The sequence below is a fragment of the Peromyscus californicus genome, unplaced genomic scaffold, assembly GCF_007827085.1.
Source record: "Peromyscus californicus insignis strain IS unplaced genomic scaffold, ASM782708v3 Scaffold_20__1_contigs__length_68692818, whole genome shotgun sequence".
Taxonomy (NCBI): Eukaryota; Metazoa; Chordata; class Mammalia; order Rodentia; family Cricetidae; genus Peromyscus; species Peromyscus californicus.
The window spans coordinates 66,547,304-66,570,887 of NW_026294503.1; the positions used below are offsets into that span (position 1 = coordinate 66,547,304).

General features: G+C 47.5%; 1 protein-coding gene across 2 annotated transcripts; it reads right to left on the reverse strand.

The window, feature by feature from the left end:
* Window positions 1–498: 498 nt before the first annotated feature.
* LOC128116366 (keratin, type II cytoskeletal 72) lies at window positions 499–13,756 on the reverse strand. Of its 2 annotated transcripts, XM_052747545.1 has the most exons (9): window positions 13,304–13,756; window positions 11,894–12,108; window positions 9,135–9,195; window positions 8,640–8,735; window positions 7,898–8,062; window positions 6,863–6,988; window positions 4,076–4,296; window positions 1,523–1,557; window positions 499–973 (listed from the first exon to the last, which is right to left on the reverse strand). In XM_052747545.1, the coding sequence occupies exons 1-9, from the start codon at window positions 13,754–13,756 to the stop codon at window positions 783–785; spliced, it is 1,563 nt and encodes a 520-aa protein (XP_052603505.1). In that variant the 3' UTR covers window positions 499–782. The 2 variants fall into 2 exon arrangements, with proteins under 2 accessions (XP_052603505.1, XP_052603506.1); XM_052747546.1 differs by lacking the exon at window positions 6,863–6,988.
* Window positions 13,757–23,584: the final 9,828 nt, after the last annotated feature.

Sequence of the window (23,584 nt, forward strand, 5' to 3'; positions counted from 1 at the left end):
TCCTGCTTGTGCTAGAACAGGAAAGCGGGGCCCCTGGGGGTTGGGGGGTGGGGGGTGGGGGGTGGGGGGAGGGCCACTGTGACAACACTCCAGGCAGAGCAAAGGAGATCTCAGGTGATCTGAGTCAGAGATGCTGAGTGACAAACCTCACTAAAGCTCCAACCTCTGACGGTCCTAGATCTCCACAGGAGGGGACATCACACATCTCATATGTGACAGCATGGGAAACATGGAGCCCGCCCTGCAGCCACATTGGTGACACATCTCAGCTGTTTAACAGGATCAGCTGTGCACAGCACGATCTTAGGGGGTGACATTTCCAGTTCAAACCATAGTACCCAATCTCAAGTATTCCATTGTAGCAACATAAAACAGACTAGGATGATATCTTCAGTCAACCATTTATTGCAGGAGAAGCAGAGAACTAGGCAGAATCCTCATCAGAGGATGAAGAGGGAAGGTCCCTTGACAGTGAAGGCTGGAGACGACACAGAACAGAGGGGCTTGCTGTTGGCTGCAGGGAAACATCTCGGGTCTGTGCTTCCTCTCTGTGTGGAGCAGTCACCCAATAAAAAGTGAGTGGGAGAGAGGTCGCTGAGAGAGCCCATAACTGACCTTCCTGCACCAGACAGTTCTCTGCACCGAGGAAAACAGGGCTGGGAGAACAGGTTGGGATTTCAGGGGTAGGGAATACACTTCGCGACTTGGAAAGGGACCCAGGGAAAAGGAGCAGGAGGAGGATGCGGCCCACAGCCTTCTGTCACAGCGCTGCCGCCTGTCCGTCATCTGGACGCCTTTTTGGTTGCACAGCTGCTACCTGAAGTCTTGGCTGGGGGATCCTTGAGCTCGCTGCCACAGCTGCCTTTGGTCTTGACCTCCAGGGCCAGAGGTCTGTAGCTATAACTGCTCAAGGAACCTAAGTCCACACTGAAGCCAGCACCTCCTGGTCCTGCACTGGTACTGCTAACGACAGCTGGAAAGGATGAGAGAAGACCCCAGCCCCAGTTAGTCTCCATCCTGGTCAAAGCCCTGCAAGGGCACCATGGCCACTCCCTTAGCTCCCCCCACTCTCTCCCTCTTTACTAAGATATCTTTGTGGCACCCATCATATCCATGGCTTCGTTTTACCTGTACTTAACCCCAAATATTCAACCTTTTTTACAAGTGGTCTGGATCTATAGACCAGTGTAAGACTTTAAACTCCTGAAAGAGAAGTATGCTAAGGGGGTGGCCATGCTGTTCTGGCCTCAGTAGGAAAAGTGCTCCCATCAAGCATCATTTGCAGCATACAGCTGGAACATGCACTGTTGGGAATCACTGGGTGTTTTTCATATTTCAACATATTATCATTCTCCAGCCATTGCTTCTCTTGTCGTTGAAGCCAGGCCCCGCAATCTGTCTGTAACCCATCCTCACTCCCACTCTCTCTGTGATTCCAATTTCTCCTTTGTGCTATGGAATCAGACCTACCTAGACTCCTAATAAGGTAACCAAGGACAGACCAAGACATGCAGGTACTTACAAATGTTCACTAAATTTGGGTATTCACCACCCATCCTACAGAGAGAAAACAAACAGGTCAATCCACCATAAACAATCACCTCCGAGATTCTCTCCCATCAGCAAGTCCCAACCCCAACCCGACTCATGTCTTCCCATTCCCAAGCCACCTCCAAGGAGAACTCTGCTGTAAGGAAGGAGTCACTCCCCACTGTTACTCTCTAGTGTGACAATCTGAAGAATGATCCCACAAACTGGAAAGGAAGAAGTCAAACTGTCACTATTTGCAGATGATATGACAGTATACATAAGTGACCCCTAAAATTCTACCAGGGAACTCCTACAGCTGATAAACTCCTACAGTAAAGTGGCAGGATACAAGATCAACTCAAAAAAAATCAGTAGCCCTCCTATACACAAATGATAAAAGGGCTGAGAAAGAAGTCAGAGAAACATCACCCTTTACAATAGCCACAAACAATATAAAATACCTTGGGATTACACTAACTAAACAAGTGAAGGACCTGTTTGATAAGAACTTTAAGTCTCTAAAGAAAGAAATTGAAGAAGATATCAGAAAATGGAAGGATCTCCCATGCTCATGGATAGGTAGGATTAACATAGTAAAAATGCCAATCTTACCAAAAGCAATCTACAGATTCAACGCAATCTCCATCAAAATCCCAATACAATTCTTCACAGACTTGGAAAGAACAATACTCAACTTCATATGGAAAAACAAAAGACCCAGGATAGCTAAAAGAATCCTGTATAATAAAGCAACCTCTAGAGGCATCACCATTCCTGACCTCAAGCTCTACTATAGAGCTACAGTAATAAAAACAGCTTGGTACTGGCATAAAATCCAACATACAGACCAATGGAATCGAATTGAAGACCCTGACATTAATCCACACACATATGAACACCTGATTTTTGACAAAGAAGTCAAAACTATACAATGGAAAAATAAAGTATCTTCAACAAATGGTGATGGCATAACTGGATGTCAACATGTAAAAGATTACAAATAGATCCATATCTGTCACCATGCACAAAACTCAAGTCCAGTGGATCAAAGACTTCAACATAAATCCAGTTACACTGAACTTGATAGAAGAGAAAGTAGGAAGTGCTCTTGAACGCATTGGCACAGATCACTTCCTAAATATAACACCAGTAGCACAGACACTGAGAGCAACAATTAATAAATGGGACCTCTTGAAACTGAGAAGCTTTTGTAGGGCAAAAGACATGGTCAATAAGACAAAAAGACAGCCTGCAGAATGGGAAAAGACCTTCACCAACCCCACATCTGACAGAGGGCTGATCTCCAAAGTATATAAAGAACTCAAGAAACCAGACATCAAAATACTGAATAATCCAATTAAAAAAAATGGGCTACAGAGCTAAACAGAGATTTCTCAAAAGAAGAATCTCAAATGGCTGAAAGACATTTAAGGAAATGCTTAACATCCTTAGTCATGAGAGAAATGCAAATCAAAACAACTCTGAGATACCATCTTACACCTGTCAGAATGGCTATGATCAAAAACACTAATGACAGTCTATGTTAGAGAGAATGTGGAGCAAAGGGAACACTCCTCCACTGTTGGTGGGAGTGCAAACTTGTACAACCACTGAGGAAGTCAGTATGGTGGTTTCTCAGAAAATTGGGAATCAATCTACCTCAAGACCCAGCCATACCACTCTTGGGCATATACCCAAGGAATGCTCAATCATACCACAAAGATACATGCTCAACTATGTTCATAGCAGCATTATTCGTAATAGCCAGAACCTGGAAACAACCTAGATACCCGTCAACTGAAGAATGGATTAAGAAAATGTGGTACATCTACACAATGGAGTACTGCTTGGCAGAGAAAAACAATGACAGCACGAAATTTGCAGGCATGCAAATTGCAAATGCAAAATGGATGGAACTAGAAAATATCATCCTGAGTGAGGTAACCCAAACCCAGAAGGACAAACATGGTATGTACTCACTCATAAGTTGATACTAGATATAAAGTAAAGGACAATCAGACTGCAGCCCACAGAACCAGGGAGGCTACATAGCAGGGGGAACCCTAGGATGACGGTGGCTTATAATAAGTTTTGGTTTTACTCAATTACTGGGCAAGCCTCAATGAAACATTTCACTATTAGGATAAGAATTTGTACTGTATCAACTGGTAATAGAAAAAAAAAAGAAAAAAGAAAAGAAAAAGAAGAGTGATCCCACATCCTCACTGAGCCTCAAGTTTTGCCACAGTGACTTTGAACTTGGATGTCTCTGGGAGATAGTTCTTGCCTCTCTGCCATCCAAGAACCTTGAAGAGTCAGGGGACATTCCCTAAGAGTGGTGACATTGATACTCGCTCTCCCATGGCCTTTTAGGAATTTTACAACTGGATCCTTCTTACTGTCTCATTTGTGTCTTCCCTACCACAAGGCAAGCACATTTGTTGTGTGGTCTCACTTCCGTAGGACCTGCACAGAGCCTAATTGTCCTCGGTCTTCCTGTTAAAGCAGAGAGGAAACTTCCCCAGACGATGGGTGCTGATCCTACCTGCTCTCCTCACTCTCCAGCAACTTGCGGTAGGTGGCGATCTCCATGTCCAGGGCCAGCTTGACATTCATGAGCTCCTGGTGTTCCCGCATCATCCGGGCCAGCTCCTCCTTGGCCTGCTGCAGGGCACCCTCCAGCTGGTCCAGCTTGGCTCGGGCATCTTTGAGGGCACAGTCACCTCTCTGTTCAGCATCAGCAATGGCCGTCTCCAGGTTGGAGCACTGAGAGACAGACAGATTCAGCACTTTGGGTCTGAAGTCCTGCCCAGCCCTCCTCCCCTGATGCTGATGGGTAACAAATGCTTTGGGATGGATCAATCCCACTGGAGGGTCACTGGCAGTGAGTTTATCCTTTCCCTGACTCCAGGCACCATCCACCTCACCACCATCACCACCACCACCACCACCACCCATGCCTCAGCCTCTAAAGGTAGACATCTTTCCCTGAGAGGAGACAGACGGGCATAAAGAAGATGGGCTACTTGAGTATGTGCCACTGGCCCTGCCCACTTGATTTAAAACCATCAGCTGTCAGATTCTACCTGGATGAAAGTCCCCCTGTGGCTAAAGTTCAGCAGTTCTGCATAACACAGGCTATCTTAGGAGTGCTCATAAATTCTGAGGGGGGAAATGGCAGCTAGTAAGTTACTCAGTAAAATATCTGTCTGATACGTCCTCCACAATTTCAGTCTGCCCCACCCATCCTGCAGAGAATCATAGGAAGGAGCAAGAGCAGGCTTCAGAGGTGCGTTTGCATGCCTAGCAGGCTTTGCAGGTGGCAAACACCTCCAGTTAGGAATCTTGCAATCTGTCAAGGGCTTGTGTGTTTATACCCGTAAGGACTCTGGGAACGTCTTGGGTCTTTTAGTTTGAGGGTGTTTTGGTGGGGTCTAAGTTTTAGCCTTCTCTTTTTGGGGTGTCCCTTTCTTTTTTTTTTTTTTGTTTTTGTTTTTGTTTTTTTTTTTTTGTTGTTTTTTTTTTGTTTTTCGAGACAGGGTTTCTCTGTGTAGCTTTGCGCCGTACCTGGATCTCGCTCTGTAGACCAGACTGGCCTCGAACTCACAAAGATCCGCCTGCCTCTGCCTCCCGAGTGCTGGGATTAAAGGCGTGAGCCACCACCGCCCGGCGGGGTGTCCCTTTCTTATAGAAGCTTGCTTCATAGTGAAGGATCAACAGCTGGTCCGAACTCGAAATGGATTTCTAGGTATTTTCCTCAGCTGTCACCTCCTCTGATAAGCAGCCCTCCAGATCTGCCAGCACCCCCAGAATTTTGGATGAGTGGTTCATAGCCTGGAGGAGACTCCCAGGACCAACCTGCCTGACCTGGGAAATCGTGGCTCATCCTCAGGACCGGGGAGGACTAGGCATGCAGAAGGGTGACACAAATTTGGTCAAACTGTCCTCTGCTCTTTCACTGACCAAGTGTCACAGGGTAAACTTGGGAATGCCAAAGGCTTGGGTCTTAAGAATAGTCTGCGTTGGAAGGACGTGAGATCTGAACATTCTTTCAAACACCACAAACACCAAGAGACTCAGATGTGATGCAGTGAGCTTCTTCCTCGGTGGAAGGGGAGAGAAGGGGAGATATGCCCCTTGGCTAGGAGTCTCAGAGGATACAACATGAAGTGAATTTCACAAGGGATCCCCCACATTTCCCACAGAGACATCTTCCCTGACAGTCAAAACACAGTGGCATCCTGAGCTAAAAGTTTGACAGTTAGAAGAATGATCCCACATCCTCACTGAGCCTGAAGCTTTGCTACAATGACTCGGAACGTGGATGGCTCTGGGATCCTTGCCCAACTGTGAGCATACAGCATTGTATCAATTGGACACAGTCTATTACTGAAAATACCTTGAATATTGCATTTTTCATGCATGTCTATCAGTCTTATATTTTTGGTTGTGAGCCTAGCCATTAACGGCTGAGCTATCCCTCCAGCCCCTATCAGTCTTAAATAAACAAAAAATCCATAAATTCTTATTTAATCCTGGGATCATAAACCCAATGAACACAGGAGGTGTGTGTGTGTGTGTGTGTGTGTGTGTGTGTGTGTGTGTGTGTGCGCGCGCGCGCGCGTGCACTCAAACTCATGTTTAGAGTGAAGAGGTGGGGGATAAAGAGGACAAGAAACAGGGGGACATTTGATCTGCCTGAGTGGTTGAGGCTCTTAAATGCTTGCCCTGGCTTCCATACACCACAAACTGGTGGCTTCAGAATCACAGGTATGGCACCAGTGAGTTTTCCATCAAATGCTCCCATTGAGGAGGATGCTGGGATCAATTCCCACCTCACAACACCATGAGGAAGGCCACAGCCAAGCAGGGCTAGGGCAGATGACTGCTGCCTCCCTGATCTATCTAAAGCTGACCACAGGTTCCACTTCCTCCAACAACGTTGAAACCTAAGAGTGAGTGGCATCCTTGACCTACCACAGCCACACTCCCTGGCTTAGAAGTTGACCACCATCTCCTGCCTGATGGTCTTCTCTGCTCCTTGCCTGTCACTCCAGGTAGGCAGGCCCCTCTTTGTATTAGAGGCAACACCTTCTTCTCGATTTCCTCTCTCCCTCTGCTCTTCATCCTGGGAGGATCTCATCTTCTCATAAAACGTCCCTTGGGTCCTCACTCGACTCTTGTCCCACTGGACCCCACAGCACTTACAGCATGTGTTCTGCATGCAGAATGCTCTACCCTCCACACAACCCAGTCCATCCCACCTGATGACCAATCTCTCCAAGGCTGGTGCTGAGTAAACCCATGCGCTGCCTCACTGCATAGAACCCACCTGTTTCTTCACATTCCCTATCTCTGAGTGGATCCTCTGGATCAGCCTGTTGATATCTGTGATCTCGGCCTTGGTGAGTTTGAGGTCATCCCCATGCTGGCCTACTGTGGCCTGCAGCTCCTGGATCTGAGGTTGGAACAGAAGGGAAGAGGGCAAGGTGGTTAAGGACTTACCAGCTTAGGAGCACTCAGCATGGGGTGGGTGCTCAGCACAAGGGGGGGTCCTCAGCATGGGGTGGGTGCTCAGCACAAGGGGGGTGGTCCTCAGCATGGGGTGGGTGCTCAGCATAGGGTGGGGTGCTCAGCACCAGGAGAGGGCTCCTCAGCATGGGGTGGGTGCTCAGCACAAGGGGGGGGGTCCTCAGCATGGGGTAGGTGCTCAGCACAAGGGGGGTCCTCAGCATGGGGTGGGTGCTCAGCATAGGGTGGGTGCTCAGCACCAGGGGAGGGCTCCTCAGCATGGGGTGGGTGCTCAGCATGGAGGGGAGTGCTCCTCATCACAGAGAGGGGTGCTCAGTGTCTGTGGTCTCCTTGCTGGGGCAGCATAAGCACCAGCCAAGAAGGAAGGGAAAGTGGTGGGAACTGGAAAAGCAGCAATTCCTTCCACTGTGGAGCGAGGTCCTGCTCTGGTTCAGCAGGGCCCGTGGGTTCTCAAACATGATCACTTGCTCCAGTTTGCTTTCTGTCCTTGTTTCACCAAAGTTGGAAACAAGAGGAAAAGCTGAGGTGTGTGGATCACTCACAGACTTAAGAGGGTTGTAGTTGGCACGGCCTCATCTGTCACCCAGGGCGGCAGTGAGGGAAGGGCGAACCCTATATTTGTCCCTAAGATATGGTAAGACTGACTGGCCTCCTGGACCACAGAGAGGCACAGGTCTATGAGGCCCAATTCCAAAACCAAAGGGATCTCAACTAAGCCCATACATACATCCAGGCCCACACATGCACGTGCACACTCACTAGCACATACACACGTGCACACTGAGAGCACAATGGCTGTGCTCAGGGCTCTCTGCACACTGTGCACCAGGCTCACCTTGCACTGGTACATGTTCTCTGTCTCTGTCTTGCTCTTCACAGCGATCTCCTCATACTGGGCTCGAACCTCAGTGAGGATGCTGTCCAGGTCCAGCTGCCGATTATTGTCCATGGACAGGATGACGGATGTATCGCTGATGTGAGACTGCATCTGAGCAATCTCCTGGTGGCCAAGCAGGGGATGTTAGGGAGCTCTCTGTGAGGACAGCGCTTCTCCTGACCCACCCTGGCCAAATCTTTACCCCTCCTCGGCTGGGAGTGAGACTGGCTACCTTGAACTTCAGTCCCCTGTGATCAGCACCGTGTCTGCTCTCCACGTGTACTCAGGCCAGCAATGCTAACCATGTCAAAACTCCAGATGGCACTCAAATGCCTCAAGGGAGTCACCTGCCACTTTTCCCTTCCCAGACCTCCTCTCTCCAGAGAAATTCCCTGAAGGCCCAGGCATGGTTCACATTCCTCTGCTCCCCCAAATTCCTTCACATGCCTTCCTCTGCTCCCCCAAAGTTCCTTCACATGCCTTCCTCTGCTCCCCCAAAGTTCCTTCACATGCTGTTTCTCCTGCCAAGCCTGGAGGACAGAGACCGTGATGGTTGCCATCATGGTCTCCTCAAAGCTAAATCTGGCTCTGTGGCAGCCCTCAGTATGGTCTCAGTGAATGTCAGCTGCACCGGGACAAAAAGGCTTTTCCCTTCCAACCCTAGCAACAGCTCCCTGAGAGAGGTCGGGGAAGTCCTCACCCCTTCATAGAGGACCTTGAAGAACTTGAGGTCGTTTGTCAAGGAGTCCACCTTGGCCTGGAGCTCCACCTTGTTCATGTAAGCAGCGTCCACATCCTGGGGACACACATGACAGTCAGGCTGCCCTTCCCGACCTGCCCACCCTGCCCTCCTGCCCCTCGACATTTGGAGTGGAGGCTCTTTAGCTCTTCATCCTCCTTCACTTCATGCTTCAAGAACAGCCCAGTCCCTAAGCAGAAACTCACTCGTGTGAGTACAATGGCCACAGCAGAAATGCAGTAGACTACCCGGGATATAAGCTGGGTGCTAAGTTTGCAGGTTCCAGAAGCAGCAAGCACCCAAGGGCCTCCCCTTAGCTGAAGGAGCTGAGAAGTTAAGAGTCCCTAAGAACTGAGTTGCCCAAAGTGTCCCTGCCCTTGCCCTGTGCGCATCGCTGTGACAGATGGTTGGAAAGGCTCTAACTTCCTTCCTACCCCAGCAGCACCCCACCCTTACCTTCTTCAGCACCACGAACTCATTCTCAGCAGCAGTACGTCTGTTAATCTCCACCTCGTACCTGTTAGGGAACACAGCATCGCCATCGGGACAGTTCAGCTCTGCAAACTTCCACTGTGTGGTAACAGTCACCTCTGGATGGCTACAGTGTTTATTTACCCCAGGCCAACAGCCTTCTCCGAGAAGGAACACTGCTCCAAAGAGGGTTTTTTTACCCCCAGCTCTTTAGTCCACAGTCTGCCCTGACATGATTTGCCTGAGACAGAACTGGGTTGGGGTTGGGGACATGCGGATCCACTGTAATTCCCCTTCACAAGTGGCCTCCTCCATGTTGCAGGAGAAAGGTTCACCCCACTGTGATGTGATGCTCAGTCCATCAAGCAGAAGCAGGACTCTCACTTTGAAACTGTGTTATACCAGGTTCAGACTCCCATTTCAGCTAAAGCAAGGTCTTAGGAACAGCATTTGAATGAGCCCAGGGTGTTTTTCATGTGGATATATTGTATATTGAGAAAGTAGTATCATTGACATTTTTATTTAAAAAGCCCCAAATGGTAAAATTTTGTTATACATATTTTACTGCATTAAAAGGAGTGGATCTAATGCTAGAAAATAGCTCCTTCTACACGCTTAGATATAAGTAACACTTTACAGTTCTTCATGCATCCCTAAGGTACATAAAGGCAGCTCCTCCACCCAGAAAGTATGAATGAAGCAAATTCAATGTGAGTTAGAAAGGTGAGTTATTAGGATGTAACTGGGGGGCTGGGGCTGTAACCCAGGGGTAGAGCACTTGCTTAACATGTAGGGGGTACTTGGTTCAATCCCTAATACAACTAAACAAACAAAATAAAGACGCCTGAGATGTTTTCTGAGGTTGCCCTGTTTTCCTAATGACGTTGGATAAACACAAAGAAAATAGTTCACGCTATTTATCCCAGATTTTGTGTGTCACTTGGCAGGTAACTGAAAGCCTTGAGAGGGCATTATATAACAAATATTCATCCTCACTCTGGTCTCTATCTCATCTTGTAAATATTTAATGACACCTACTGCCTGGAGATAAAAATTAAAGCATGTGTTGGCTGCCAGACTGATTAGATTTTAGTATTTTGTATCTTTCTATTTCATAAGATACATAGGAGACAGTGGATCAAGATGACTGTCAGAAGCAATGGCAATAGTTACAAATGGTTTTGCATTATTTCCTTCCAGAGACCACACATTCAACACACACCTTCACCTGTTTACAGGTGATGATTTTAAACAACTATAATAATAGTGGATAATATTTTTTTTCTCATTGCTGCCTGCCAAAGGACATGCTAAATGTTTCATCATCTCATTTGTTTCCCATAACAGCTCTTTTTTTATTTTCCTTTCTTTTTTGTTTATTTGTTTTTGTTGTTTTTGATTTTGTTTTTTGAGACAGGGTCTCTCTATGTATTCCTGGCTGTTCTTGAACTCACTGTGTAGACCAGTCTGGGCTCAAACTCACAGAGATCCTCCTACCTCTGCTTCCCCAGTGCTGGGATTAAAGGCATACACCACCACACCCAGCTCCACAACCATTCTAATAAAATCCATTCTGTTATTTTATGAGGTCTATTCTGTTGTCCTGATTTTATATGTGAGGGGGGGAAATCAGTGTGCTTGGCCAAGGTCACAAAGGTAGCTAACACTGAAGCTGAAACTAACGTTCAGGACTCTGGGCGTCCGGCAGACAACACATGCCCTGTGCTGAACTTGGAGCTTTAAGAGCTGTTGATACACTGCTGTTGGCCATTCTCTCAGAAGCTCTTTTAGGTGTTGAGATAGTCATCAGTGTTTGATGTTACAGGTACTGCAATAACGCTGTAGTTCACAGAGGGCTGAGAGGCCTACCTAAAGCCACCCAGTGAGAAGCAGTTCAGGAACTCCAGATCTTTACCCCACAGAAGGCCCAGAGTCAGCACCGCCTCTGCCCTGGACCTCTGGACTGTGTCCTCTGCCCCTCTTCGGCAGACCCTGCTCAGCTCTCCACCTGAGACCCAGCCCCATCCAAGTTCCATTGATCTCAGTTATCCTGTACTCACTGAGACCGTCTGAAAATATTTCTGTAAGCCTGTGCCCATAGTCTCTCTGCCGTCAGGGCAATCGCCAACTCTGTTAGGGTCTCTATGCAGAGCTCAGGCCAGGCTTCTGGCTGAGGGGATGGCAGAATAGGGTGGTCAGGCCTTTTAGATGTGGAACAAGAGAAATATGTCAGCACTGACATCTCCACCCCTTGGAACCATGCCAGCTAGCTCCTGTCCCTACAGGCCTGGCAGCTAGAAGCCAACTTTCCAAATACCAGGTTCATGTCTCTCTAATCTCTCCATATTTTCTTTAAAGATCAGACTCCACTTTCTATGTACACTCAAGATGAACTAAGTTTTAAATTTCATTTTGCTTAGTTTTAAATTTTGTTCCAGGGTTGGTGGGGTGTCTGTGTTTTGGGGGAACCTTACTTAAGGGAAGCCATTCAGGCTGAACAAATGAGTTTTGGCCAGTGCTCTTTGCCCTTGTCTTCCATTTCCAGAGCTAGAAGTGGAACAGATTTCCTGGGAAATGCAGAGGTGCATTCTGGGTAGACCTACCATCTTCCCAACCCCCTTCTATCCAGGTGTCTCTTCCTGTAGGATATGAAAGAAACATCCATGGTCTCAGCAAAGGAGCTAGCCTGACAGGGAGCCCTGTGCAGCCACTTCCTGGGGACGCCTTCTCTGCCTCCCACTTACCTCTTCTTGCAGTCCTCCACGACTTCCCGCATGTTCCTCAGCTCCGAGTCCAGCCTCACCCTGTCCCCAGACAGAATCTCCAGCTGCTTCTGCAGATTGCTAATATAGCTCTCATGGACGGGCTCCAGGCTCCTCTTGGAGTTGTTCAGGTCCAGCTGCTGCAGCAGCTCCCACTTGGTCTGCAGCACCTGGTTCTGCTGCTCCAGGAAGCGCACCTGGAACCCAAAGGCGATCATGGCCCACAGTCCCCCGGTGCTGTTGCCTTTTGAGAGTGGGACAGAGGGAATGAAGGTTTATCTGAGGCACCTTCAGCCAGGGGCACGTGGGATCTGAAAGTTCAAGGGAAGACACCGTCCACGGGAACGCAAGAGCCAAGCTTGAACAATGGTGTCATCTGCCTGGCCAGTTGCCTCGTGACTGGGTCAGTTTCTCTTGCTAAAGATGCTGAGAATTGGAGGGTAGGGGAGTAGGGGAGAAACCGGGCATTCGGGAGGGATGATGCTCCCTTTTCCCTTAGGGTTTGGATGCAATTTGTTGGTTTTTCAGTTTGTTCAAAGCCAGTTCTCACATAGTTCAGGATGCCTCCCATTTCCTCTGCTGCTCACCAGACTTTCCTTCCTACCTGTCTCTGGGCTTAGGGACAGACGGAAACACGCTAGAGTAAAGATCTGGGAGGAGAAAAACACATTGACTGTTCCACCAGCATGGCTTATTCGTCCTCATTTCAGGCCTTGACTCTTGCACATAAAAGCCAGAACAGAAGCAGAGGTCTCAAGCTGATAGGAGTTGATGGGGCAACCCAAGAATACAGTAATCTCTCCATCAGTGCCAGCTGTTGTTATTATGTCCCCAGCATCCTCACTGTCAAGATCTCTTACAAGGGTCCAGGTGAGAGAAACCCACTTCTTGTCCCTTTCCCATTCCCTGGGGTCCCTGCCTCTGATCCCCGACAAAGACGCTATCCCATTGCTGAACATTTTGGTATGCCTTCCCTGCAAATGTCTCTAAACCTGATTTGAATTTTCGGGCCCTTTTCTCTCCCCTCTTCTGGAAATCCACCCTCCCTTCCTTTACTTCTGTGCCTTATGACATTCTCTGGCCTTCATCCCTCTCTTGACCCTGCTCTGGATGTGGGTCCTCATCCTCTTCTCTAACATCGGAAGCCCTCATAGGACTCACACTACAGGTGTCTTGTCCCACATGGAAGGGGTGAGTGTGCCAGGTACTGTCCTGAGCACACTGAATCCTTGATCCCAGCGACTCTTCGCTGGGGTAAAACATATTATTGGACCCCTTTGACAGATGACAGAAAGGAGGAGGCTCGCCCCAGTTCTCACTCATTAGCAGCAGCAGATCGATCGAGAATGCACTGCACCTTGTGGCGCCCACCAGTGCAATGCAGGGACCCACCTTGTCGATGAAGGAGGCGAACTTGTTATTCAGAGCCTTGATCTGCTCCCGCTCCTGCGCGCGCACCTTCTGGATCTCCGGGTCCAGCTCCACATTGAGTGGGGCCAGGAGGCTCTTGTTGACGATGACCTGGGGGATGCCGCCGGGTGGGCACACGGATGGGCACGTGGGCCCCAGTCCTGCGCTGCCAAAGATGGTGCCCACGAAGCCCCCGGGACGCCCACCACTCGCCCCTCCGTGGCCCAGCGCAAAGCCACCGCTCCGCCCGGCGGAGCTCAATGACAGCCGCCGGCCGCCCCCCATGCAGAACAAGCTCCTGCTGCCGAAAGCGGTACCCTTGATCCCGGCCCGGACTGAGGCGTGGCTGCTGCTGAACCGGCCGGAGATGACAGCAGAGCAGCCACTGAAGCCCAGGCGCTCGGCACCGGGATAGAGGGTCAACTGGCGGCTCATGGCTGACTGTGGGTGGGCAAGGACCGGCAGAGCAGCGGCAGGCAGGCCTTGCTTGGGGCAGGGACGCAGCTGCACTTTTGGCCCAGCTTGCCCCTTAAATAGTCCTGCTTGGGCTGGCAGGATGGAGTCAGCTAATTTGTATGTTGGAAACCCCTTTTGGGTCACTGGAAGGGGACTTCTTGGGTCCTTCATTTAGGAAATTACCACTCACTTGCAAAGATTTCTGTCTCTTTCTCTTCACCTGTCCATGAATCTCCCTATAAACGGCCCAGAATCCTGAATTTCCTGTGCTTATCTCCTGCATTATAATAATTTCACCACCTTATCTCCACAGGCTTCCCTCCAATTATGTAGGTCATCACTACCAAGATCTTCAGTAGAAAATTCCAGTGGGTCTGGCTAGGGGGGAGAGGGCGCCAAGTGGAGCAGATGTCCAGGGTGCTTCTGCTTCAGAAACTTCCCATATGATTGACAGCCCAACCTGGATTAACTCCTTCCTCCCCCACTCCAGGGACTCAGAGAGGGCCTTGGTACCAGGACCACTGGGAATGACTTTGGAAGAAACAGGTGCCTCAGACTGGGCTCTTGGTTATGCCTCAGAGCCTACGTTCCCCTTGGGGCATCCTAGGGTGGTCAGGCGGTCCCTGGGGGCAGCTGACATGGGCTCCAGTTAGTCCGTCAGAGGGCATAATAACAGCCAAGCTGTTTGCCCACGTGGTACGGTGTGATGTGGTTATTGGGGGTGGCGAAGATGGCGGCGCCAGGCAAAGATGGAGAGACAGAGAAACCCGAGGCGTCCCCATGGGGAAGAAATGGGCTCTCCGTGTTGCCAGAGGAGGGGCTGGGGTCCAACGGGCCCTTAAAAAACTCCAGGCTGTGCTTTTCAACGTTTTGTTATTTCAATTCCACCCCCATTAAATTTTTGCCTGTCCTCCTCCCCAACAAGAAGAAGAAGAGTTTATCAGTTCTAGGCATTAAAAACAGAAAAGTAGGCAAGATATTTAAAGGGGATAATCCTTACGGAACATTGGCTTACAAGAGTAACAACCATTGTGGTCACCTTTTCCTGAAAACTAAGACACAGGGACATCTGTCCCTCTCCAGCCAGGTCTCCTCTTGGCAGATAGGGTACAGATAAAATGACTTTTTCTTGCCTCCCCCGGGGGCTCCTTTGCTGGATGAATCAGGAGCGCCCAGCCCCTGAACTCCCTTTATTACAGATGATGAGAGACACAAGTGACACATGGCTTCGGAGACATCTGATGTATGGGGATGTGGGCGGATCAAAGGCGGCTGGGAGGGGCCGGGGAGGGCTCTGGCACCTGCTCCTGATAGCAGGTGGCTGTGTCTCCTCGGACCCTGGAGGCCACCTGTAGACTATTCGTTGTTGGACTGAGTTGCCCCCTAGGGGTTGGTGTACCGAGGAAGGAATGTCTCCCTTCAAAACCAGAGATCTACAACAAAAGACGAATGAAACCATTCAGGAATGAGAATTGCAAATGTCCTGTTTAAACTGGCTCTCTTTTGCCCCAGAACACAAGAGTGTGAGAAAAGTGTTAGGGTGGAGGTTTTTAGGTTTAGAAAAACATTAGGCAGATGTCTTGTGCAAGACTTGCTAGTCTATTAGCACACGTAATGACAGGATTTTCAAGACAGTGAGATGATTCCGTAGGGTGCTGTAATGGTGGGTGCATGTCGCTACACATATATCCAAACCCACAACATGTCCTACACCAGAGTTGGACCCAGCGCTGGAGGGAACACTCAGTGGGTAGAGCATATGTTACACGTGCATGAGGACCACAATTTTGATCTCTAGCAACCACACAAATGCCAGGTGGATATGGAGTGCTGTAGCACGAATCTTAAAAGTTCTTATTAATAAAAAGAAATCTGAAGCCAGGTATTGGGGTGAATGCTGGAAGATCAGAGAAACAGAACAAGCCACAGCCACCTCACCTTGCCAATTCCTCAGCTGATCCTGTTTCCTCAGACTAGAAGCTTCTGTGTCCTCATTCAGAATGAATCTCAGCTGAACTATGATGCTAAATGCCTAAAAGCTTAACCCTGCTCTGGTTCCTCGTCCTCACGTCTTATATACCTTTCTGCTTCCTGCCATCACTTCCTGGGATTAAAGGCTCTTGTTACCATGCTTGGCTGTTTCCAGTGTGGCTTTGAACTCACATAGATCCAGACAGATCTCTGCCTCTGGAATGCTAGGATTAAAGGCTGTGTGCCACCATTTTCTGGCTTCTATATCTAGTAGCTGTTCTGTTCTCTGACCCCAGATAAGTTTATTAGGGTGCACAATATTTTGGGGAACAAAATATCATCACATTTCCCCTTTTTTTCCTAAAATTTAAAAAAGCTTATAACTAAAACAAGAAAAACTATATCCAATAAGTATATACAATATATACAGTCAAGAATTACATTAACAATGTCTAGTCCATTAACATTTGACAGATTCAAACAAAAAACTCCATTATATATATTAACAAGTCTAGTCCAGTAACATTTGATAAACTCAGACAAAAAATTTTCATTACTTATCCTATGTAAAACAAGTAGTTCCTTTTAAAAAGTAGATGCAATAATTGACCTTTTAATCTTATATCCATATTCTCTTTTTTCTTTTCATAATAGATTCAATAATCTACCTTTTGTCATTTTTATATCTTTCCCTTTTTCTTTTTATAGTGGATTCAATGATCTACCCATTTATCCTATTATTTCTTTATCTTTTTTCTCAGAGTAGATTCAATGATCTACCTCATATCTATATTCCCTTTTTTCTTTTTCCTTTTTTTAAACAAAAACTCTGAATCTAATCTTGTTCAGCTTTTTTCCCTGACCATTAACAATTAACAACTTGTAACCAACCATCATAAACAATAATAATTATCCATAAGCCATTGAATGACCAGAAAACACCCACCCCACCTCTTGGGAATGTGGGCATCTGTTTTCTCAAAATTACTTCCTGCTTTCTGGGAGCAAAGACATCTTTAGGGGATCCTGAAAAGAAAATTTTGGGGGTTAATTGTCAATTCCTGAGAGATTTAGCTATATCATTTGTCCAGTCTCTGCATAATGAGAAATGTAGGGCTTGTCTCAAGTCCTTGCTCGAGTAGTCTGTGAATCTGGATCATCTCAGCTAGCCAGTTTGTAGTCCAAAGTCGAGCTTTCCGTGGTGTTGATCAGCTTAATGGCTTTACCATAGTCCATATGGAATCATCTTTGTGGGGTCCCGCCATCCTTTTGAAGATTCCAAAGTTGCTGTTAGAAGTGGCCATGGTTCCCTGAGGAATTTTTTTTTTTTTTTTTTTTTTTTTTTTTTTGGTGCCTCCTCTGTGGTTTGGAGCAATCACAGTCTGATAAATGTCTGTCTCTCAGAACCATGAATATTCTTCCCTAGAAGAGAAAATCTTCACAGCAATTTTTCCCCACCATTTGTCTTGCCAAACTTTTCCAAAGTGACCTTTGCCAATGCTTTCTTGTAACACGATAGTCCTGGCAATTCTTCTCTGAACCAGCAGCAGTAAACCCTTCGTCCCATGTAGCAGCATCACCACAGTTACCAACACGATAAGAAGGAGCCAGCAACTCGGAGCAGCAGCCGCTGCCTCCATGGTCCCACCACTGTTTGTGGCTCGACCCCTGCCGAAGCTTCTCCTTAGCAAGCCTTCTAGGCTGGCCTCAAACTCGGGATCCTCCTGCCTCTGCCTCCTTCAGTAAATCCTATGGGTGTGCACCACCACAATCAGCCAAGTGTATCTCGGGCCTGAGCTGGGGCCCACAAGGCCACAGACAAGTAGCTTTTTCGAGAAATCGTACCACAAACGCTGGGTGCCAGATATAGAACAAATCTTAAAAGTTCTTATTAATAAAAAGAAACCTGGAGCCAAGTATTGGGGTGAATGCTGGAAGATCAGAGAAACAGAACAAGCCACAGCCACCTCACCTTGCCAGTTCCTCAGCTGATCCTGTTTCCTCAGACTGGAAGCCTCTCAGTCCTTATCCAGAATGAATCTCAGCTGAACTGTGCTGCTAAATGCCTAAAAGCTTAACCCTGCTCTGGTTCCTCGTCCTCATGTCTTTTTTTTTTTTTTTTTTTTTTTTTTTTTTTTTTTTGGTTTTTCAAGACAGGGTTTCTCTGTGTAGCTTTGTGCCTTTTCTTGGAACTCACTTGGTAGCCCAGGCTGGCCTCGAACTCACAGAGATCCGCCTGGCTCTGCCTCCCGAGTGCTGGGATTAAAGGCGTGCGCCACCACCGCCCGGCCTCGTCCTCATGTCTTATATACCTTTTTGCTTCCTGCTGTCACTTCCTGGGATTAAAGGCTCTTGTTACCATGCTTGGCTGTTTCCAGTGTGGCTTTGAACTCACATAGATCCAGACAGATCTCTGCCTCTGGAATGCTAGGATTAAAGGCTGTGTGCCACCATTTTCTGGCTTCTATATCTAGTAGCTGTTCTGTTCTCTGACCCCAGAAAAGTTTATTAGGGTGCACAATATTTTGGGGAACACAATATCACCACAGTGTGCCACTTGTAATCCCAGTGTGTGGTAGACAGAGACGAGAGATTCCTAGAGCAGATTGGCTCATTAACTAGATTCCTGGTTAGACTAGCCTAATCACTGGACTCTGGAGTAAACTAAGAAACCCTGTCTCAATATTACAATCGAGAGTGATCAAGGAAAACATGTGACATCAACCTTGGGACTCCACACACATACACATGCCAAACACAAGCAAACAAACAAAACCAAGATGTCCAACACTAAGAGTGAACTACAGACTCCCGGAGCAATGCTGTACATTTATCAACTGTATCAAATGCACCGCTCAGGTGTGGCTGCTGATGATGGGGGAGGCTGTGCCTGTGTGAGGGCAGAGGACATGTGGGAAAGCGCTGTACCCGCCACTCCATGAACCTTAAAGTTTTCTAAATTAAACCCCAGCCAGGCATGGTAGTGCACACCTTTAATCCCAGCACTTGAGAAGCAGAGGCAGGTGGATCACTGTGAGTTCAAGGACAGCCTGGTTTACAGAGTGAGTTCCAGGATAGTCAAGGCTACATAGAGAGAACCTATTTCAAAAAAAAAATCAAACCCAAAATAAGTAGGTAAATGGATGAGCGGTGTCAATGAAATTAGCAGCAGCAAAGGTATTTGTGCTTTCTGCTAGCCAAAGGGCACTATAAGCCTCAACCTTTCCACATGCAGTGCCAAGGTGGGGTTATGAATGGTTGTCTTTTTCAACCTTTTACTATTTCTGGATTTTAAAATATGAGAAGAAAATATTTTTATAAATGAAGTACTTTTCAATAAAACCAGAGAATAAAAAGAGAGAAAGTTGATCTTTCTATCAGACATAAAACACTCCCCTTATCCACAAAAGAAACTCTCAGGGTATCCAGGACCTTTTCAGCCAAAGTGCTCACTTTGGCTACACATCTTATGGAAGCCAGAGCTCCAAGATGTCACTACTTTATCATTAAATGGGTTTAAATTGCCCAAATCTGGAAAGGTCGGCATTACCTCCTTATAATGTATGTCGTATTGGTGAATTGTCATGCACTCCTCGAGCTCACTGGGAAGCTGGGTCTCAGAGGAGTCCCTTCTCCTCACTTCAGACCCAAACACGTTTGTTCAAACTGTCCTCCTCCTTGTCCAGGGATGGGCTGACCTTCCTCACTCTGTGATGAGCTGGACAGCCGAGTCCATCACTGTATCCTTGAGAATAACTAGGTCAGCCATTTCCAACAGAGGTTACTATGGTTTGTCCCATGAGATAAAAATCCCTGGAGCGGGAATGAGAAGCCAGGAGTTCAGCCATGCAATGCCCATCCATGATGGAAAAGTTCAATCGGGAACTCCAGCTGGCTGCCTCAGTTTCCCCAATCATTTCCACTGGATGGTTGTAAGTGCCCAGTTTGATATTATCTGCCCCTTGCTATGTAAGTGTCCTTAAAAGCCCCTCCTGATTGCGATTCCACCTGGAGCTCCCCACTGGGAACGCCAGCTGGTTGTCTGTTGTGGTGATATTTTACTTGTGATGAAATGTGATATTTTATTTGTATGTTAATAAATAAAGTTGCCTGGAGATCAGAGGTCAAATAGCCATTAAGCAGAAATCTGGAGGTGGTAGAACATGCCCTTAATCTGATCACATGGCAGGCAGAGTCTCTGTGTGGGCAAGGACACAGCCAAATGTGGTGACACAAGCCTTTAATCCCAGTACCAACCATAGAGACCTGGAGGTCTGTATAGACAGGCAGTGACGAGGAAGTCATGTGACTGGGCTTAGAGCCAATGAGAAGGCAAAATAGAAAGGCAATAAAAACACAAGTCAGGCAGGAAGAAACTCTCTCTCTGGGGAAGCTACTGCTGGTGGTAAGCTAAAGGTAGTCATGGCTATTGCTCTGATCTCTTTGGCTATTTCCTCTGTACTTGGCTCTGTGTTTCTTATTTACTAAGACTGCTTAAAAATTCCTCTACAGTCTGTTTCCCAGTTGACTTCTGTTGCCTGTGTTTAAGCCCGGGTTTGATGATGTCACATTCTGTTTGCTCTCTCAATTTTGGGCTATTCCAGTCAATTCTGCTGGATGCTGTAAGTGCCTGACTGGATAATGTTTGCTGTCTGCCTGCTGTTTTCTCTATCAGCTACCTGCTATTTATTCTCTTGCTTGTTATACATAATGAATTTACACCTTCAAGTGAAAAACGTGCCGACCATATAGATAATTCTCCAAGCTGTAGAAAACTCCTCTTAACGGTCATTAAAAAGACCTAAATATAACATGCAGCCCAGGGTTGTTGTCGAAACCAAAGGGGAAGGATGTCTGCATGGACTCTGGAGAGTGTGCCCAGCATCTCCCAGCTCTGACCAAAGGCAAAGGAACTCTCAGACAGGTGAACAACTGAGGCAGCTTGTTCCAGAGATGATCAGGTGATTCCAGATAACCTCACTCTCCTCTTTAATCTCCCATCATCCTTTGGGATTCCACTGATGTTTGGAGCCATGGACTAGTATTGGCCAGTGAGAAGTGAGTGTCATTGAAGAGAGCCATATCTGGGGTGATGAAACTGTTAGGAGCCTTGGTGTCCTTTTCTTCTATCTCAGTGACCTAGGAAGCCATGTATCCCATGTGTTCTAGCTAAGAAAAACCTAAGTTCTAGACACCCACTGGAACAGCCATGGGAGATAGCTGCCCTAGCCTGCTGCAGTGAGTGGGTGAGAAATTAGACCTTTTGTATTAAGTTCAGATGTTCAGATTCCAAGGTTTGTCCATTGAGGCAGCTGGCATTAAGTCTCTGGATCTAAGCACAGAAGATAGATAGCAGAAATTTTTCCCCTTTTTCGGTGGGGTGGGGTTTGAGACAGGGTTTCTCTGCAGAGCCCTGGCTGTCCTGGAACTTGCTCTGTAGACCAGGCTGGTCTCTGCCTCCCAAGTGCTGGGATTAAAGGTGTATGCCACCACTGCCCAGCAAAAATATCTTTTAATGTTCTTTATCCTAAGTTCATGCTCATCATATAATCTGATTTCTACTAGATCTTCTCTGCCTCCCTCTTCACTTAAGCCTCTTGGAATAACATCCTGTACCTCATAATACCCAGAACAGCCGTTTATGGGGCATTGTAAGCACCAGGCAGTGAGATAAATGACTTTCAAACACTACCCCCTTTAAATTTAATTCTCACGGCATCTTCAGATGGTAATGACTGTTACTAACCACTATCGGATGAGGAATATGAGACCCATGGAGCAAAAGTACCCTGAGTCACAGTCAGTGACCAGATCCTGCTGATCCAGGCTCATCTGGCAGCCGAGGGGTCAGTTCTCCCTCACACTCTGCAGGAGAGAATCATAGCTCTCAGTAGAAAAGTAGGGGTCTCCCTGACCCCCTGCTGCTGCCTCCCCAGCTCCAGGGGTGGCCATGCCCCTCACCTGAGCCCCCTCCTGTCTCACTGGCCGCACTCCAGCAACAGGAAACAAGTTTGTGCACTCAAGTGCCTCTGCTCCAGTCTTCATTTCTTCCCGTTGTCCATCCAGGAAGCTGCCTGGTTCTGAAGCATCCGGACATACTGCCTCCTGTGACAGCCTGCCCACCCCCCCATGGCTCCTCACTGCCAGGACGGCCACTGGGTACTCCTTAGTCATTGTTGCCTCACCGGGGTGCAGTTACCTTTTCTCGTGGTCATACTTCCCTTCAGCACATACACAGGGTTTCTTCATCCCTGTATGCCATGTGTTAACACACGGAATAAGCAAATGTCTTGTCACAGGACTTCCTAGATCACTTACAGCTGGAGGAGCTACAGAGCAGTGAAATAACTCTGTGTGTTGTCATTACATTTGTCCAAATCTGTAAAATGCCCAAAATGAAGAATGAACCATTGAACTGCCCCTTTTTTGCTGGCCCCAAGAATTTATTCCTGAGATTAGCTATTGGAAAATACAGCTGTATTGTCCTGGTGATGTTTAATCTTCACTGTCAATCTGAAAAGGAAACGTATCACCGTGTGTCTTTGAGAATGTTTCCAGAAAGGTTTGACTGAAGCTAGAAAAGAACACCAAATGTGGGCGGTGTCATCCCTGGCTGAGGTTCCGGGCTGTACACAGAGAGAAAAGAGCTAAATGCCAGCATCCCTGCTTCTTGCTTCCCTCTGCTTCCTGACTGCAGATGCAATGTGACCTCCCACCTTCTACCATCACACCTTCCTTGTCCTGTGTCCTTTCTTCCTTCTTTCTCCTTCCTGCTTCCCTTCTTCCTCCTTCTTCCTGCTTCCCTTCTTCCCTTTATCTTTCTTCCATTCTTTCCTTCTTCCCACTTTCTTCCTTCCTTCTTCCCTCTTCTCCTCTTTCCTTCTTCCCTTCTTCCCTTCAGTTGCTTCTTGTCAGGAAGGCAGTCACAGCAATCAGAAAAGTATCTAATACAATCCCTAATGAGATGGTCTCTCTCAAGTTTGGATTTTATGAATTGTTTTCCTAGTTCCTACACACCGTTTATACGTCAAGCTTTTGAACCAAAGAGAAGGCAAGTTGCCATTCGCATCAATTTAAGACGTCTTGACTCAACATGCCAGGAATTATGCATGATCTCCTCTTACTGTCTCATTCCAGCTAACACCAGAGGTATCCTTCTGCCTCATTATAGACAAAGAAATGAAGCTCATGTGAGCTGAGAGCTTTGCTCAGGTCACCAATTAGTTACCGAATTAGGATTCAAAATTTCTAGCGCTGTCCTTGAAGTCTGTTTTCTCCCTGTGTGGTGGTTTGAAAGAAAATGGCCCCGAAAGGGAGTGACACTATTAGGAGGTGTGGCCTTGTTGGGGTAAGTGTGTCACTGTGGGGGGTGGGCTTTGAGGTCTCTTTTGCTCAAGCTTCCCTCAGTGTGGCAGTCAACTTCCTGCTGCCTGCAGTATGTAGCACTCTCAGCTCCAGCACCACATCTGCCTGCACACCACCGTGCTCCCTGTCATGATGATAATGGAGTGAACCTCTGAAAGTGTAGGCAAGCCACCCCAGTTAAATGTTTTCTGTATAAAAGTTGCTGTGGCCATAGTGTCTCTTCGCAGCAACAGAACCCTAACTAAGACACCCTGAACCTACAGGGATCCTGTTCAGATGCCGCACGCGAGCCTCCACCTGAATGGATACCGTTCTCTTCCTTGCATTTGCATCCTGTCGCATCTGACAATTCCTGCAGCCTAGGGACCTAGAGACATCTCTAAACATACAGTGTTCTGTAAACAAAGTGATGTGTGTAATTGGGATCTGCATCTACTTAAGCACACACACATATATATGCATGTGTTCACA

Excerpts from the sequence above, each read along its gene's own strand:
- LOC128116366 (XM_052747545.1), bottom strand. The coding sequence starts at position 13,756 with ATGAGCCGCCAGTTGACCCTCTATCCCGGTGCCGAGCGCCTGGGCTTC. Across the intron at positions 6,989-7,897 it reads AGAACATGTACCAGTGCAAG|ATCCAGGAGCTGCAGGCCAC; the intron begins GTGAGCCTGGTG and ends TTCCAACCTCAG. Across the intron at positions 4,297-6,862 it reads TAGGGAATGTGAAGAAACAG|TGCTCCAACCTGGAGACGGC; the intron begins GTGGGTTCTATG and ends TCTGTCTCTCAG.